Source organism: Cebus imitator, unplaced genomic scaffold, assembly GCF_001604975.1.
Source record: "Cebus imitator isolate Cc_AM_T3 unplaced genomic scaffold, Cebus_imitator-1.0 Scaffold766, whole genome shotgun sequence".
In the NCBI taxonomy this organism is placed as follows: Eukaryota; Metazoa; Chordata; class Mammalia; order Primates; family Cebidae; genus Cebus; species Cebus imitator.
The window spans coordinates 221,722-237,592 of NW_016108081.1; the positions used below are offsets into that span (position 1 = coordinate 221,722).

The window sequence follows — 15,871 nt, forward strand, 5'->3', positions numbered from 1 at the left end:
AGCCTGGCCAACATGGCAAAACCCCATATCTATTAAAAATACAATAATTAGCTGAGCATGGCAGTGGGTGCCTAAAATTCCAGCTACTCAGAAGCCTGAGGCAGAAGAATTGCTTGAACCTGGGAGGCAAAGTTTGCAGTGAGCCAAGATGATGCCACTGCACTCTAGCCTAGGAAACAGAATGAGACTCCATCTCAAAACAAAACGAAACAAAAAACAAAAACAAAAAATACCACCACCAACAAAAATGGAATATTACTCAGCAATTAAAAAGCAGGAAATTTAACATCTATTTTAAAGATAAATCTTAATGGTCTTATTATAAGTGTAATAAGTCCATCATAAAAAGTATGAATCCACTTATATGAGTTATCTAAAGTAGTTACACTTTTGAAAAGAGAAAATAGAATGGTATTTGTAAAGGGCCAGTCAATGGGGAAAACAGGTAGTTGATTCATGCATAGTGTGTATTCATTTTGCAAGATAAAAATTTTCTAGTGATATATTGCCAACAATGTCAATATACTTAACATGATCTATTAGTATATAATTAAAATGTTTATGATTAAAAAACCCTGAAACTTTACATGCATATGTGATTTAATTTTCAGAACACCACATGGAAACTGTTATTCTACTTTACAGATGAGAAAATCCAGCCGGGGACATTAAGTGATTTGTACAAGGTCAAAAACATAATGAGTGCTGGATCTAGGATTTGGATTTGGATCTGTCTGGTCAGTGCCCAATCAGTGAGCATTATTTGTACCTCAGATTCACATATTGGTCATTTACAACTTAGATAAAGTAAAGTTAGACAGAAGAAAGATTTTCATTTTGACAAAACTTTTTTTGGTAAAGAAGGTTCACTCAGCTACAGATTTTGCTCAGAACTGTAATGGAGCCTAGATTATGACAACCTACTTCATCAGCTTTATTTACTGGATCTGCTAGATGTGCCTGTCATGATTAACCTGCTTTCTGCCAGGTGCTTGAATTAGGCCAGAAGTGTTGTGATGACACATTCAGTATCCACCTAAGTTTTGCAGGAGAAAAAACAGTGCCCTGGATGACTTTGCCATTTCATCTACCCAAGGCCTTAAATGCTAAAGTCAAATCCCTATCTTCAACATTCGTTATTTCATAATCTCATATCTTTAACCTACAAACCTGTATTGACTTCACATCAAGCCCTATGTTAGGCTCTGGCAATACAAACAGGAATTAGAATGGCCCTGTTCTTCAATGAATTCATATCTAGATGGGGCATAGATACAAAAATCTAGCACATAATGGAGGGTTGTAAGTGCTATGATTTTGTTATCTATTGAGTGCAAGGTTACAAAAGACTGGCATTGCACCCAGTTGGAAGTTCAGGGAAGACTTGCTGGAGAAGGCGGTACTTGTTCTGAACTAGATGGAGAGGTTGGGAAAGCAGATACAAGAATATATAGGGAAGAGAGAACTTTCAGATAGTTATTTGTCAGGAGCTTAGCATATGAGGGATGGAAGCTGTTAGGGATGAAACATAGAGTTTTTTAGACACCAGTCATGAGACTTGAATGCCAGACAAAGTAGATGGATCTTGAACCTGAGGAAAATTGAGGATTATTGCAGAGTTATTGGCAGCGGAGTAACATTGTCAGATTTGTATATTATAAAGAACACTCTATAAACAAAGGCAGGGTGATCAGCTAGATTATTTGTAGAAGTTCACACAAACATCAGTGAGATTCGAGCAGACTGAGTTGAGAGGGAAAGGCATTAGTTGGACTTGGTGATTATTCATGAGAATGAAACAAATGTAAGAATCTGAAATGATTCTAGATTTTTGGCATGGCTGACTGGGTGGATGAAAATGCCGTTTGTAAACCTGTAGGAGCAGCAGATTGTTGAGAAAAGGATGAGTTTTGGGCATGTTGAGTTTGAAAGATCTGTAAGACATTCACATGAAGATGTCAAAAAGGCATTTCAAGTGTCCAGTTTAGGAGAGAGATGGGCTGGAGATTTGATATTCATCAGTACTACCTGTTAGTGATCTTATAAGCATTAAAGAATATCCATATGGAAAAAAATAGTTATGCTTGCCATTTAGTTGTTTGTTACGCATACTGAATATTTGCATACAAAGGTATATGTACAACACTTTTTTCACAGGTACAGCTGAAATATAACAACTACCACTTATATTACTATAACAACTACCACTTATACTATTTACCATAAATTGTGTTAAATGTTTTTATTTATTATATAGTGTTTATGGTAACCCTTTGATGTAGGAGTAATTATTCCCATTTTTTCATACGAGTACACTATCTGTGAGACATAGTGTAAATTGACCAGGGCTACACAGTAGCAGAACTGGGGAATTCCAAGAACAGTGTTTTTTTTTTTTTATGACTCACTTTCTGTCTTGGGTTACACCAGCACTAACAACAGGTAGTATTGCACACAGGCAGCTTCTGGGAAGTCGCCGCCCCATCTCTGGCTAGAAGCCCTGCAGGTGATGATAAACAAGTTCCTGTGGAATTGTGGGTAGATACTGGACTTGTAAACTAAAGGCTTCACAAGCACCTCTTTGCTTAATCTTTTTCTCCTCCTTTCCCCAGGGTGCACGGAACCCTCAAGCACTAGGACCGTGTGGAATCCAGGCTGCGATGGCACCTTCATTCACTGCCCGCATTCAGTGGTTTCTCTTGCGTGCGCTAGGCTTTCTCATAGGCCTAGTAGGCCGAGCAGCTTTAGTCTTAACGGGCCCCAAGTTTGCCTCAAAGACCCCCCGGCCGGTGACTGAACCATTGCTTCTACTTTCTGGAATGCAGCTGGCCAAGCTGATCCGACAGAGAAAGGTGAGAGTGCAATTCAGAAGAGGCTGGAGGAACAGGTCTTTTAGCTGGATCCAGGAAGCTTTTGGTGGCTGTGGTTGTGGTTTCCTTTCCATCCTCCACTAAGGCGACTTGACTTATGAGAGGTATTTTCTGGGGATAAAGGGAGACTTCTGGGTGTTGTAGTACGTTTATTTTTATCAAGGACATTTACTGCGGGCATGGGTTGGACTATTTTGGCACCCTCATAGTCCTTCCTATCATTTGTCCTATTTGTGCATAATTATTGTGTGTGGGGTAAATCAGCTGTGAGTTTCAAACTGATTCTCAGCCATTTCAATCGGTATCTCTCTTTCTCTCACTCTCTCCCTTTCTCTCTCTCTCTTCCTCCCTCTCTCACAGGCCCCAGATCTGTCTGCTGCTTACCATTTAACCAATTCTTTAAAAAATTTATTTAAAATAAAAGTAGTGCTTGGTCTAGGTTAGTAAAAGCTGTGTCTACCATATATTTAGAGCATAGCATATGTGAAATACTATGCCTGGGTACTTAAACATATTCTATTTCACAGATGCAGTTATATAGGTAATATTCATATTTTATGCATAAGGAAACTAAAGTAAAATGAAACTAAAGCAAAATATATACACAAAAATTGTTGAAAATTCTTAATTAAAAATTTAAGCAGCTCATTCGTTCTTTCTAGAGTTGTGCAGGCAGGACTATTCATCTCTGTCACATAAATGATTGGTTAACTAGAGATCTTGGGCTACAGTTTAGTAATCCTTATTTAGACTTCACTTGTTTTTATCTCTCTGCTGTTTCATTTGTTTTTGTCAGCTTTATTTCCAGAATCTACAATACTACTTAACAAAGAATAGGCATGCAGTAAATACTTTATGAATATCTCAATATGTGTTCCTGAATGCATGAATTAACAATGTTTGTATTACATTCTGGTTACCTTTCAAAGACATATCTTGTCTTCTTGCTGTTCCCCCTCCCCAGCCTCTACTCACTCATGCATGCTTTTCTAACAGTTAGGGAGGCAATGGGATGTATTCAGTTGGTGCAAAAGTAATTGTGATTTTTTAAATTGTGATTTTTGCCATTACTTTTAATGGCAAAAATCACAATTACTTTTGCACCACATTAATAGTAGAAAGATAATAGATTTCAAATTTTGGACTGTCTGTCCATGGTTGTGTGACCTTGTGCCACGACAATTGCAGATAATACACCGCAAACACCTGGCACATAGGACATTGTGTATCATAATGATTAGAAGAATGGACTCTAGAGCCAGACTGCCTGGGTTCAGAAATCCTAGCTCTCCTACGGTCTAGCTCTGTGATCTTAGAAACGTTGCTTAACTTTTTGTGCCTCTGATATCCTTTAAGAAAACTTGATTTGATAATAGAATATACCTTTTAGAGTTGAGATGAATTAAATGAATTCATATACATAAAACTTATAGAACATTGCCTAGCATACTAGTCCTATATAAATCTTTACTAGTACTATTATCAGGTTTTTGGTAATTAGCCATTTTCATTCATGTTTGCCCATGAGAAGAGATAATCTAGATATAGTTTATCTAGATTTATAAAAATATTCTGAAGGGAAGAAGTGGAGTGGATACAAAGTCTTATTTATCCTTTAGTTTCTGTCTTTTATATACACAGATATATTGTTACTGCAAAACAACTAAATTTAACAAAGACCTACTATGTGCCACTTGATAAGGCAAATATTTTACTTAGATTTTTGTGAATGGAATCTTCATAACAACATTTTGATGTGTCTATAATTATCATCATCTTACAGAATAGGAAAATAAAGTTTAGAGCTTTCTAATAGCTTGTCCAATGACACACAGCTACAAAGTTGTAGAGCCAGGTGAATCTTACTCAATTTTTGTTGGCACTTTATGGAAGAGTAATGCTTCTTGATAATGAGCTCTGATTGAACAGTCAGTTTCCTATGAATCAGCATCTACTATCTTTATGCTTGCTTTTGTGTCCCTATATGAGTACTTTTCTATTGTTCTGAATTTAGGCTACCTTTACGTTTATGTCATCTGAACTGCCACAGCCTCAGTTGGTATCCGAGATTGGGCCTTTACAAAAAAACATCAACTTACATCCACCACCATACATAGCCTGGTCATTGTTTTTGCACATTGGATATTTGATTTTGTTGATGATTCCAAAGTCGATGAGGTTTTGAAACCGTAAGTCCCACTCGGAAATCATCTAATTACATATATATGAGGATATCCTCATTCATACGTTATTTGTAAAAGTGCTAGTAAAGGCAAATCAGAGTCCTGATTAAATATGCTACGGTATGTCTATGTATTTGATAGTATGCATCAAGCAAAAGAATGAAGTGGCTCTTTATTTACAAGATATGGAATGAGTTCCAAAACATATTTTAAATGAATAAAACAAAATACAGAATACTTTGTATGATATGCTACATCTGTATGAAATAATAATGTCTTTTGTTTCTACGTTTCTATAGCTACCTAGTATATTTTTATATATCATCTACTTATCTGTATGTCTCTGGGTAGGGTCCAGCCCTACAGGGTCCTGTGAGCCCCTCTCTACTGGTATGGAGATGAGAAACTGTGGAAATAAAAGACACAAGACACCGAGAAAGAGAAAACAGAGTTTGGGCCCAGGGGTCCACTGCCAACCAAACTGCGGAGTCTGGCAGTGGCCCGAGTGCCCGGACACTCTTACTTTTATTTAGTACAAGGCATGGGATTGGGTAGGTAGGGTGAGGCAATGGTGGTCAGTGACGGGGTCAGGTAAATCACGTGTCTTGGAGATAGGGGCCCGGGTCTTTCAAATAGCTGAGGTGAGGAGAAAACCTAATGCATCAGCACTTTTCTCATACTTGTCAAGAAAGAACGGTGACATTAAGATTTATGTTACTATTACTGATTTTATCTTTTAAGAAAGGGAGGGACCAGGTGCAGAAGCGGAACATGAAAGTAGGCATAGAACTTGACCACTGAAGCACAGCATCACATAGAGACAGTTAAGCCCCGGGATGTCTGCATGTCTGCTTGACAGCTGTCAGGCCTACCACAAAAGCTTGGAGAAGCGGAGTTTTCTCCTAACACCCCTGGGGGAAGGAGATATCTTGTCCATTTTGGACATCTCCTTCTGTAGCTGGATAAACAGCAGGCACTTTCCCAGTGCTGGCACTGCTGCATAGCCGAGGTACCCTCCAGCAGGCACCCTTATGAGGGTGTGACAGAGGGCTTAGAGCATCTCGCCTTAGGATCACTTTGTTCACAATGTCACCTCAGTTCCATGCTTCATAACTGGATAATCATTAGTAAACTTAAAAGGTTATATTGAGTATATATATTATATGTGAATAACTGTGATTATATACAGTTTTATATACATAGATATGTATATATATATGAATAACTATGTAACTGCATCTCTAATTCTTTTCTAGTCCTGTATTCATAGGGGAACAGGTTGAGGCTTCAGACCCTTGCCTCGGCACTTGTGGGGTCTCCCACGGGGTCTCCCACCCACATCTCTGGAAAGATGTAAAAAAACTAATAACAGTAGTTTACTCTGGAGAGTAATGCCGGGGAGAGGAATGCGGGGGAAATGTTAGGAGACAAGAGTGGAAGGAGACTTCATTGCATGACCTTTTTTACTTTCAGACTTTTGAAACGTGTGCTCAGGTTGCCTATTTATAATAAATATAATCAATACTTTAGAAAATTAGAAAAATATATTTTTAGTTTTTAGTTAAGTAATAAAAAAAATCACTAGTTCTTCCTTTAGTCCATCCATACAGAGGAATATGATGCAGTGGTAGAAATATAAGATGCTGAACAATGAATATAATACGATTTCTTTTGTGTGAAGGAGGAAGAGAGAGAGAGAGCTGAAGAGAGGGGAAAAGGGACTGAGGGAGGGAAAGAGAGAGAGTGAGAAGCTTTCACTTTTCTTTTTTTTATTGCATTTTAGGTTTGGGGATACATGTGAAGAACATGCAAAATTGTTGCATAGGTACACACATGGCAGTGTGATTTGCTGCCTTCCTCCCCTTCACCTATATCTGGCATTTCTCCTCATGCTCTCTCTCCCCAACTCCCCACCCCCCACTGTCCCTCCCCTATTTCCCCCCGACAGATCCCAGTGTGTGATGCTCCCCTCCCTGTATCCATGTGTTGTCATTGTTGAGCACCCACCTATGAGTGAGAACACGTGGTGTTTGATTTTCTGTTCTTGAGAACATGCAGTGTTTGATTTTCTGTTCTTGTGTCAGTTTGCATTTGTACTTTTCTGTAGTGAGTGGAATTTTTAACCATGTACCTAGTATTCATTTTTCTTAGGACTGCAAGGTTCATTTGGAAAAAGCAAACACAAATATCCAGGCTCAGGTATATGACCTTGGTTAAGTCACTTAACCTCCCTGAGTGAGTCTCAGTGACTTCATCTGTAAAATGGGGATAATATTACATGTGTTATGAGGAGGATTTAATGACATAACAGGTATAAAGTTCTTGGCATGTATTTAGCAAATGGCAATTATGGTCATGTTAATTTCTACCTCTAAAACCTGTTTATTTTATTTTTGTCATATTCTACATGTTGCAAATTCAATTAAGGTAGCAGTGGCAGTTGAAGATATTTGGGGTTGTATACGTTGATGGAGCGGCCAGCCGCTAGACACCAGCTTGGCAATCCAGGCTCTTAATTCTAGAGCTGTGTGTACACTAGACTATTGAGTTATGGTGGCTGAAATCTCTGTCTGTGTATGCATTTAAAATTTACTGAAAACCTACTAGATGCATAATTCTAAAGGACAAGTAGAATTAACCCAAAAGAAAAAGTACATATAGCTTTCTTTTTAATTCTATAAATCTCCCCTGTGTCTATGCTTATATCTCTTTTTTTCATTCTTAATACTAACCAATTTTCTGCACACACTCTTTCTCCATCATGCTTGTTGCAGTTTATCTGTTTGATAGGTATTTAAAAGTTAGTTTATTCTTTTATACTTGTTTTGTTGTTACTTTTCCTATTTTATTTCTGAGCCATTAAATTTTATCTTGATTTGTTATTCTTTAAAACAATTGCTTTTATTTTTCTATTACTGTAACTTGAATACCTTATATGTTGTCTTACTTTTATTTTTATAAGTAAAAGCATATTATGACAGTTTTACTTATATTCAATAGATTTGATAAGAAACGTTCCTTTTTTGTGAATTTCTGGATAATTTACCATTTTAGTTTTGTTTACCTCTTAGACCCATTGGTTATATGGAAGAATGTTTTTGAGATAGTTAAGCCTTCCAAATATCATCTTTAAATTTTGGTTTTCTAGTACTCCTAGAATATGACAATTTGTCAAACTGACCAAGAAATTCTCTAAAACCTTTTGGGCTTTAAAATTTTCTTTGTGTGACATGATTATTTTTTGTTCATGACTGATGAATAAAGAGCCATGTGTGTACCTATGCAACAATTTTGCATGTTCTTCACATGTAGCCCCAAACCTAAAATGCAATTTAAAAAAGAGCATATTCTTGATGGAGTAAAAATTCTCCCTCACTATGCATTTGGGCATGTTGGTTGTATTATTAAATTCTTGAATATATCATCGCTTTTTACTCCTTGATCTGTCAGTCCCTGAGAGAGCTATATTGTCTGCTACTATACTTACACATCTGGTTAACTTCTCTTTGTATTTGTAGTATATGCCTCATGTATTTGCCTGCCTTATTAATACAGAAATGCGTATGACTGTGAGGGCATTCTCATATATCATTCCATTTTATGTTTTAGTTTTAAAATTTGCTTTCTCTGATATTAATAATACCACCTCTGCTTTCTTGTTGTTTGTTTTCACCTTGTATATCTTTGCCTAACTCTTTGTTTTCAATCTTTCATTGTCTTTTTGTTCCAGATAAATTTCTTAGCTTTTTTTAAAACCAAATTTAATGTCTTTGCCCTCTGACAGGGGAATTCAGTCCTTCACACTTATAATGCAATTGGTTTAATCCTTTTCACTTGATGTAATGTTTATAATTTATCATACTTGCATTCTCTTTTCCTTTCCTTCCCTTTTCTGTCTTGATATGATTTCTTTTTAATTATTTTTCTCTTCTCTTTACTTGGGGGTTCTGTTTTGCTTCGCAATTCTCGTTTTTTAATTGTACGTTAAGTTCTGGGGTACATGTGCAGATCTTGTAAGATTGTTGCATAGGTACACACATCCCATGGTGGTTTGCTGCCTAGGCAATACCATTCAGGAAATAGGCATAGGTAAGGACTTCATGACTAAAACACCAAAAGCAATGGCAACAAAAGCCAAAATAGACAAATGGGATCTAACTAAACTTAAGAGCTTCTGCACAGCAAAAGAAACAAGCATTAGAGTGAACTGGCAACCAACAGAATGGGAAAAGAAATTTTGCAATTTACCCATCTGACAAAGGGCTAATATCCAGAACCTACAAAGAACTAAAACAGATTTACAAGAAAAAAACAAGTAATGCCATCAAAAAGTGGGCAAAGGATATGAACAGACACTTTTCCAAAGAAGACAATTATGCGGCGAAAAACATGAAAAAATGCTCATCGTTACTGGTCATTAGAGAAATACAAATCAAAACTACATTGAGATATCATCTCACGCCAGTTAGAATGGCAATCATTGAAAAATCTGGAGACAACAGATACTGGAGAGGATGTGGAGAAATAGGAACAGTTTTAGACTGTTGGTGGGAGTGTAAATTAGTTCAACCATTGTCAAAGACAGTGTGGTGATTCCTCAATGATCTAGAAATAGGGATTTCATTTGACCCAGCAATCCCATTAATGGGTGTATGCCCAAAGGATTAGAAATTGTTCTATTATAGAGACAAATGAAAAGCTATGTTCATTGTGGCACTGTTTACAATAGCAAAGACCTACTTTGCAATTTTCTAATGTTTACTGTCTCATGTCTAAGAATTATAATTAAAACTACAATTGTGACCTAGAAATAGAAATTCCATTTGACCCAGCAATCCCATTACTGAGTATATATCCAAAGGATTATAAATCGTTCTACTATAAGGACACGTGCACACGAATGTTCATTGCAGCACTGTTTACAATAGCAAAGACCTGGAACCAACCCAAATGCCCATCGACGATAGACTGGACAGGGAAAATGTGGCACATATACACCATGGAATACTATGCAGCCATCAAAAATTATGAGTTCATGTCCTTTGTAGGGACATGGATGAACCTGGAAACCATCATTCTCAGCAAACTGACAGAAGAACAGAAAATCAAACACCACAAGTTCTCACTCATAGACGGGTGTTGAACAATGAGAACACATGGACACAGGGAGGGGAGCATCCTACACTGGGGTCTCTGTGGGCAACTAGGGGAGCGACAATGAGGGGTGGGGAGTTGGAAAGGGATAACATGGGAAGAAATGCCAGATATAGGTGATGAGGAGGAAGGCAGAAAACCACACTGCCATGTGTGTACCTATGCAACAATCTTACATGTTCTTCACATGTACCCCCAAACCTAAAATGCAATAATATATACATATATATATATATATAAACTAAAATTATACATAATAATTAAATAAGAATATTTTAGCACCAACCACGGATGTTTTACTTGTCTTATGTCTCCTCACATGCATAAGACCTTTGGTTTAGGGTTGGCAAATATAGCAAACACAAATACAATGTGCTTAGCTAAATTTAAATTTAAGATAAATAACATATAGGTTTCAGTATAATCATCCCCATGCAATAATTGGGACAGTCTTATATTAAAACTTACTCTCTATTCATTTGAAATTCAAATTACCTTGATTTCCTGTATTTTATCTGGAAACCCTATCTTTATGTCCTTTTATGTCTCTACTCCTTAACTCTTGGTTTTGCAGAGATGGTGTATACTGTTAAGTTTCTGGGTATTACTGAAATAATATCTACTTTTTATTGATTATTTACTGCAACGAATATTTGCCAGTTTAGTATATACACATAATATCTCTGAACTCCAATTTATATTTAATTTCAGCAGAGTTTATTCCTTTTAGCCCTATTCATTATTTGGAACTTTCTTATGCTGGTATATTTTAGACTTCTTACCTTCAACATAGACTTCTTATACTTCTTAGGCCTTATATTTTGCCTCATGGGGGACTATGCTTGGTAATTCACTGACAGTGTCTCAAAAAATGATTAATGTACACTGCAGTCTTTTACAAAATACTTGTTGAATGAATTGTTTAGCCAATAAATGCCTGCTAAATATTGTATTTTGCAGGTGAAATGCACAGATGTTGTTCAGGCTTATATCAACAGAATCAAGGATGTGAACCCAATGATCAATGGAATTGTCAAGTGCAGGTGAGCATTTTCACTCTCTCAAGGAGTCATTTATGGTGGTTTTTATTCTACTTCTATGGCCATGGCAGCCTTAGCATATTTCCTAGATTTTTCTTTCTGTATGTCCTTCCCTTGTTTTCACTGGGAACTTCTCTGACATATAATTTTAGTATTTTATCTTTTGTTGAGTGTTTATGATTATTTGTCTGCCAACCTGCTCATATTAACTGTAAGATCCTTGATGGCAAGGACTAAATTTTATTGTTTTTACGTATTCAACATCCAGAACAAGGCCTAAAGTTTGGTAGGCATCATCAAACTTTTAGTGAATGCATTAATATTTGGTAGTGACTCTAGTAGTAGAACCCGACCTCTCACAGACACATTTTCCAATGTGTATTTAGCATAGTTGACAGTATTTCATATAGATATCGTATATGTTACTTCCATGTCTCTGCTAAGTAAACACTCCTCAGCAGCTCTGCGGTTTTACAGGGCCAAAAGCTTGGATTACTCTTTCTGTAATATTCTGTTTAATGGGTAGCACAGTTATTCTTAGCACACCATGACATACGGTGACATTGTGTAGATCTTAGCCATTCATGTACCATCTTTAGGATTTTTGTCTTGTTTGCATGTCAACTCTGTTGTTGTTAATATACTTATTAAAATTGAGTCATTTATCCTAATTTAATCATTTAAAAATGAAACTTTATATCACTAATATTAAAAACTTACCACTTAACATGGATGGTTAATGTAAATTAAAGGAAACTAGCCAATATTATGAAATTACAAACACAAAATATTTTAATGAAATGTAACTATGGCATCAAATGGATTTGTATCATGGTAGATACCTTATTTTAATTTAATTTTATTTTTTCCTTTTTAAAAAATTGTGTTTTAGGTTTGGCGATACATGTGAAGAACATGCAAGATTGTTGCATGGGTACACACATGGAAGTGTGATTTGCTGCCTTCCTCCCCATCACCTATATCTGGCATTTCTTCCCATGCTATCTCTCCCCAACTCCCCATCTGCCACTGTCCCTCCCCTATTTCCCCCCTACAGACCCCAGTGTGTGATGCTCCCCTCCCTGTGTCCATGTGTTCTCATTGTTCAACACCCACCTATGAGCGAGAACATGTGGTGTTTGATTTTCTGTTCTTGCGACAGTTTGCTGAGAATGATGGTTTCTAGGTTCATCCATGTCCCTATAAATGACACGAACTCATCACTTTTGATGGCTGCATAGTATTCCATGGTGTATATGTGCCACATTTTCCCTGTACAGCCTATCATCAATGGGCATTTGGGTTGGTTCCAGGTCTTTGCTATTGTAAACAGTGCTGCAATGAACATTCGTGTGCATGTGTCCTTATAGTACAACGATCTATAATCCTTTGGATATATACCCAGTAATGGGATTGCTGGGTCAAATGGAATATCTATGTCTAGGTCCTTGAGGAATTGCCACTGTCTTCCACAATGTTTGAACTAATTTACACTCCCACCAACAGTGTAAAAGTGTTCCTATTTCTCCACATCCTCTCCAGCATCTGTTGTCTCCAGATTTTTTAATGATCGCCATTCTAACTGGCGTGAGATGGTATCTCACTGTAGATTTTATTTGCATTTCTCTACTTACCAGTGATAATGAGCATTTTTCATATGTTTGTTGGCCTCATGTAAGTCTTCTTTTGTAAAGTGTCTGTTCATATCCTTTGCCCACTTTTGAATGGGCTTGCTAGTTTTTTTCTTGTAAATCTGTTTTAGTTCTTTGTAGATTCTGGATATCAGCCCTTTGTCAGATGATTAGACTGCAAAATTTTTTTCTCATTCTGTTGGTTGCTGATTCACTCTACTGACTGTGCCTTTTGCAGTGCAGAAGCTGTAGAGTTTGATTAGGTCCCATTTATCTATTTTGGCTTTTGTTGCCAATGCTTTTGGTGTTTTGGTCATGAAGTCCTCGCCTATGCCTATGTCCTGAATGGCTTTGTCTAGGTTTTGTTCTAGGGTTTTTATGGTGTTAGGTCTTAAGTTTACATCTTTAATCCATCAAGAGTTAATTTTAGTGTAAGGTGTCAAGAAGGGGTACAGTTTCTGTTTTCTGCACATGGCTAGCCTGTTTTCCCAACACCATTTATTAAACAGGGACTCCTTTCCCCATTGCTTGTTTCTGTCAGGTTTGTCAAAGATCAGATGGTTGTAGATGCATGGTGTTGCCTCCACGGCCTCTGTTCTGTTCCATTGGTCTATATCTCTGTTTTTGTACCAGCACCATACTGTTTTGATTACTGCAGTCTTGTAGTATAGTTTGAAATCCGGTAGTGTGATGCCTCCCACTTTGTTCATTTTACTTAGAATTGACTTAGCTATGTGGGCTCCCTATTGCTTCCATATGAAGTTTAAGGTGGTTTTTTCCAGTTCTGTGATGAAGGTCATTGGTAGCTTGATGGGGAAAGCATTGAATCTGTAAATTACTTTGGGCACTATGGTCATTATCACGATATTGATTCTTCCTAACCACGAACACGGAATGTTTCTCCATCTGTTTGTGTCCTCTCTTATTTCGTTGAGCAGTGGCTTGTAGTTCTCCTTGAAGAGGTCCTTTACATTCCTGGTTAGTTGTATTCCTAGGTATTTTATTCTCTTTGTAGCAATTTTAAATGGCAGTTCATTCGTGATTTGGCTCTTTATTTGGCTCTCTTTAAGCCTGCTATTGGTGCATAGAAATGCTTTTGGTTTTTGCACATTGATTTTGTATCCTGAGACTTTGCTGAACTTGCTTATCAGTTTCAGGAGATTTTGGGCTGAGATGATGGGGTCTTCTAGATATACAAGCATGTCGTCTGCAAATAGAGACAATTTGACTTCTTCCTTTCCTATTTGAATACCCTTTATTTCTTTTTCTTGCCTGATTGCTCCAGCTAGAACTTCCCGTACTATATGGAATAGGATTGGTGAGAGAGAGCATCCTTGTCTAGTGCCAGGTTTCAAAGGGAATGCTTCCAGTTTTTGCCCATTCAGTATGATATTGGCTGTTGGTTTGTCGTAAATAGCTTTTATTATTTTGAGATATGTTCTGTCAATACCTAGTTTATTGAGCGTTTTTAGCATAAAGGGCTATTGAATATTGTCAAAGGCCTTCTCTGCATCAATTGAGATAATGATGTGGTTTTTGTCTTTGGTTCTGTTTATGTGGTGAATTACGTTTATAGAGTTGCCTATGTTGAACCAGCCTTGCATCCCTGGGATGAATCCTACTTGATCATGGTGGATAAGCTTTTTGATGTGCTGTTGCCATCGGTTTGCCAGTATTTTATTGAAGATTTTTTCATCTATGTTCATAATCGATATTGGCCTGAAGTTTTCTTTTCTTGCTGAATATCTGCCAGGTTTTGGTATCACGATGATGTTGTCTCATAAAAGTGTTTACGGAAGGATTCCTTCTTTTTGGATTGTTTGGAATAGTTTCAGAAGGAATAGTACCAGCTCCTGTTTGTACGTCTGGTAGAATTCGGCTGTGAACCCATCTTGACCTGGGCTTTTTTTGGGTGGTAGGCTCTTAATTGCTGCCTCAACTTCAGACCTTGTTATTGGTCTATTCAGGTTTTTGCATTCTTCCTGGTTTATGCTTCGGAGGATACAAGTGTCCAGGAATTTACCCACTTCTTCCAGGTTTACTAGTTTATGTGCATAGAGTTGTTTGTAGTAATCTTTGATGATGGTTTGTACTTCTTTGGAATCTGTGGTGATACCCGCTTTATCGTTTTTTATTGCAGCCATTTGATTATTCTCTGTTTTCTTTTTTATTTATCTGGCTAGTGGTCTATTTTGGTAATCTTTCTGAAAGACCTGCTCCTGAATTTATAGGTTTTTTGAAAGTTTTTTTTTGTGTGTGTCTTTATCTCCTTCATTTCTGCTCTGATCTTAGTTATTTCTTGCCTTCTGCTAGGTTATGAGTTTTTTGATCTTGCTCTTCTAGCTCTTTCAATTTTGATGATAGGATGTCGACTTTAGGTCTTTCCTCGCTTCTCATGTGGGCATTTATTGCTATATATTTTCCTCCACAGACTAATTTAAATGTGTCCCAGAGGTTCTGGTATGTTGTGTCTTCTTTCTCATTGGTTTCGAATAACATCTTCATTTCTGCCTTCATTTCGTTGTTTATCCAGTCAACATTCAAGAGCCAGTTGTTCAGTTTACAGGAAGCTGTGCAGTTCTGAGTTAGTGTTTAAATTCTCAATTCTAAGATGATTGCACCGTGGTCTGAGAGACTGTTTGTTGTGATTTACATTCTTTTGCATTTGCTGAGGAGTGATTTACTTCCAATTATGTGGTCAGTTTTAGAGTAGTTGTGATGTGGTGCTGAGAAGAATGTATATTCTGTGGATTTGGGGTGGAGAGTTCTGTAAATGTCTATTAGGTTTGCTTGGTCCAGGTCTGAGTTCAAGTCCTTGATATCCTTGTTAATTTTCTGTCTCATTGATCTGTCTAATGACAATGGGGTGTTAAAGTCTCCCACTCTTAGTATTTGGGAGCCTAAGTCTCTTTGCAAGTCATTGAGAACTTGCTTTATGTATCTGGATGCTCCTGTATTTGGTGCATATATATTTAGGATCGTTAGCTCTTCTT

The 15,871-nt window shown here is 37.1% G+C and overlaps 1 protein-coding gene across 3 annotated transcripts in view; it reads left to right on the forward strand.

Annotated features, from left to right (window-relative positions):
• The first annotated feature begins 2,413 nt into the window (after positions 1 to 2,413).
• Positions 2,414 to 15,871, forward strand: part of FAAH2 (fatty acid amide hydrolase 2) — a 204,501-nt gene continuing 191,043 nt past the window's right edge. For 2 of the 3 annotated variants that reach the window (XM_017519684.2, XM_017519685.2), the window contains exons 1-2: positions 2,414 to 2,852; positions 11,168 to 11,250. In XM_017519684.2, the coding sequence (XP_017375173.1) occupies positions 2,661 to 2,852; positions 11,168 to 11,250 (275 nt within the window). In that variant the 5' untranslated portion in view covers positions 2,414 to 2,660. Of the gene's footprint in view, positions 2,853 to 2,925; positions 2,975 to 11,167; positions 11,251 to 15,871 lie in introns of those variants that run through there. The other variant, XM_037735270.1, reaches the window with a different exon arrangement.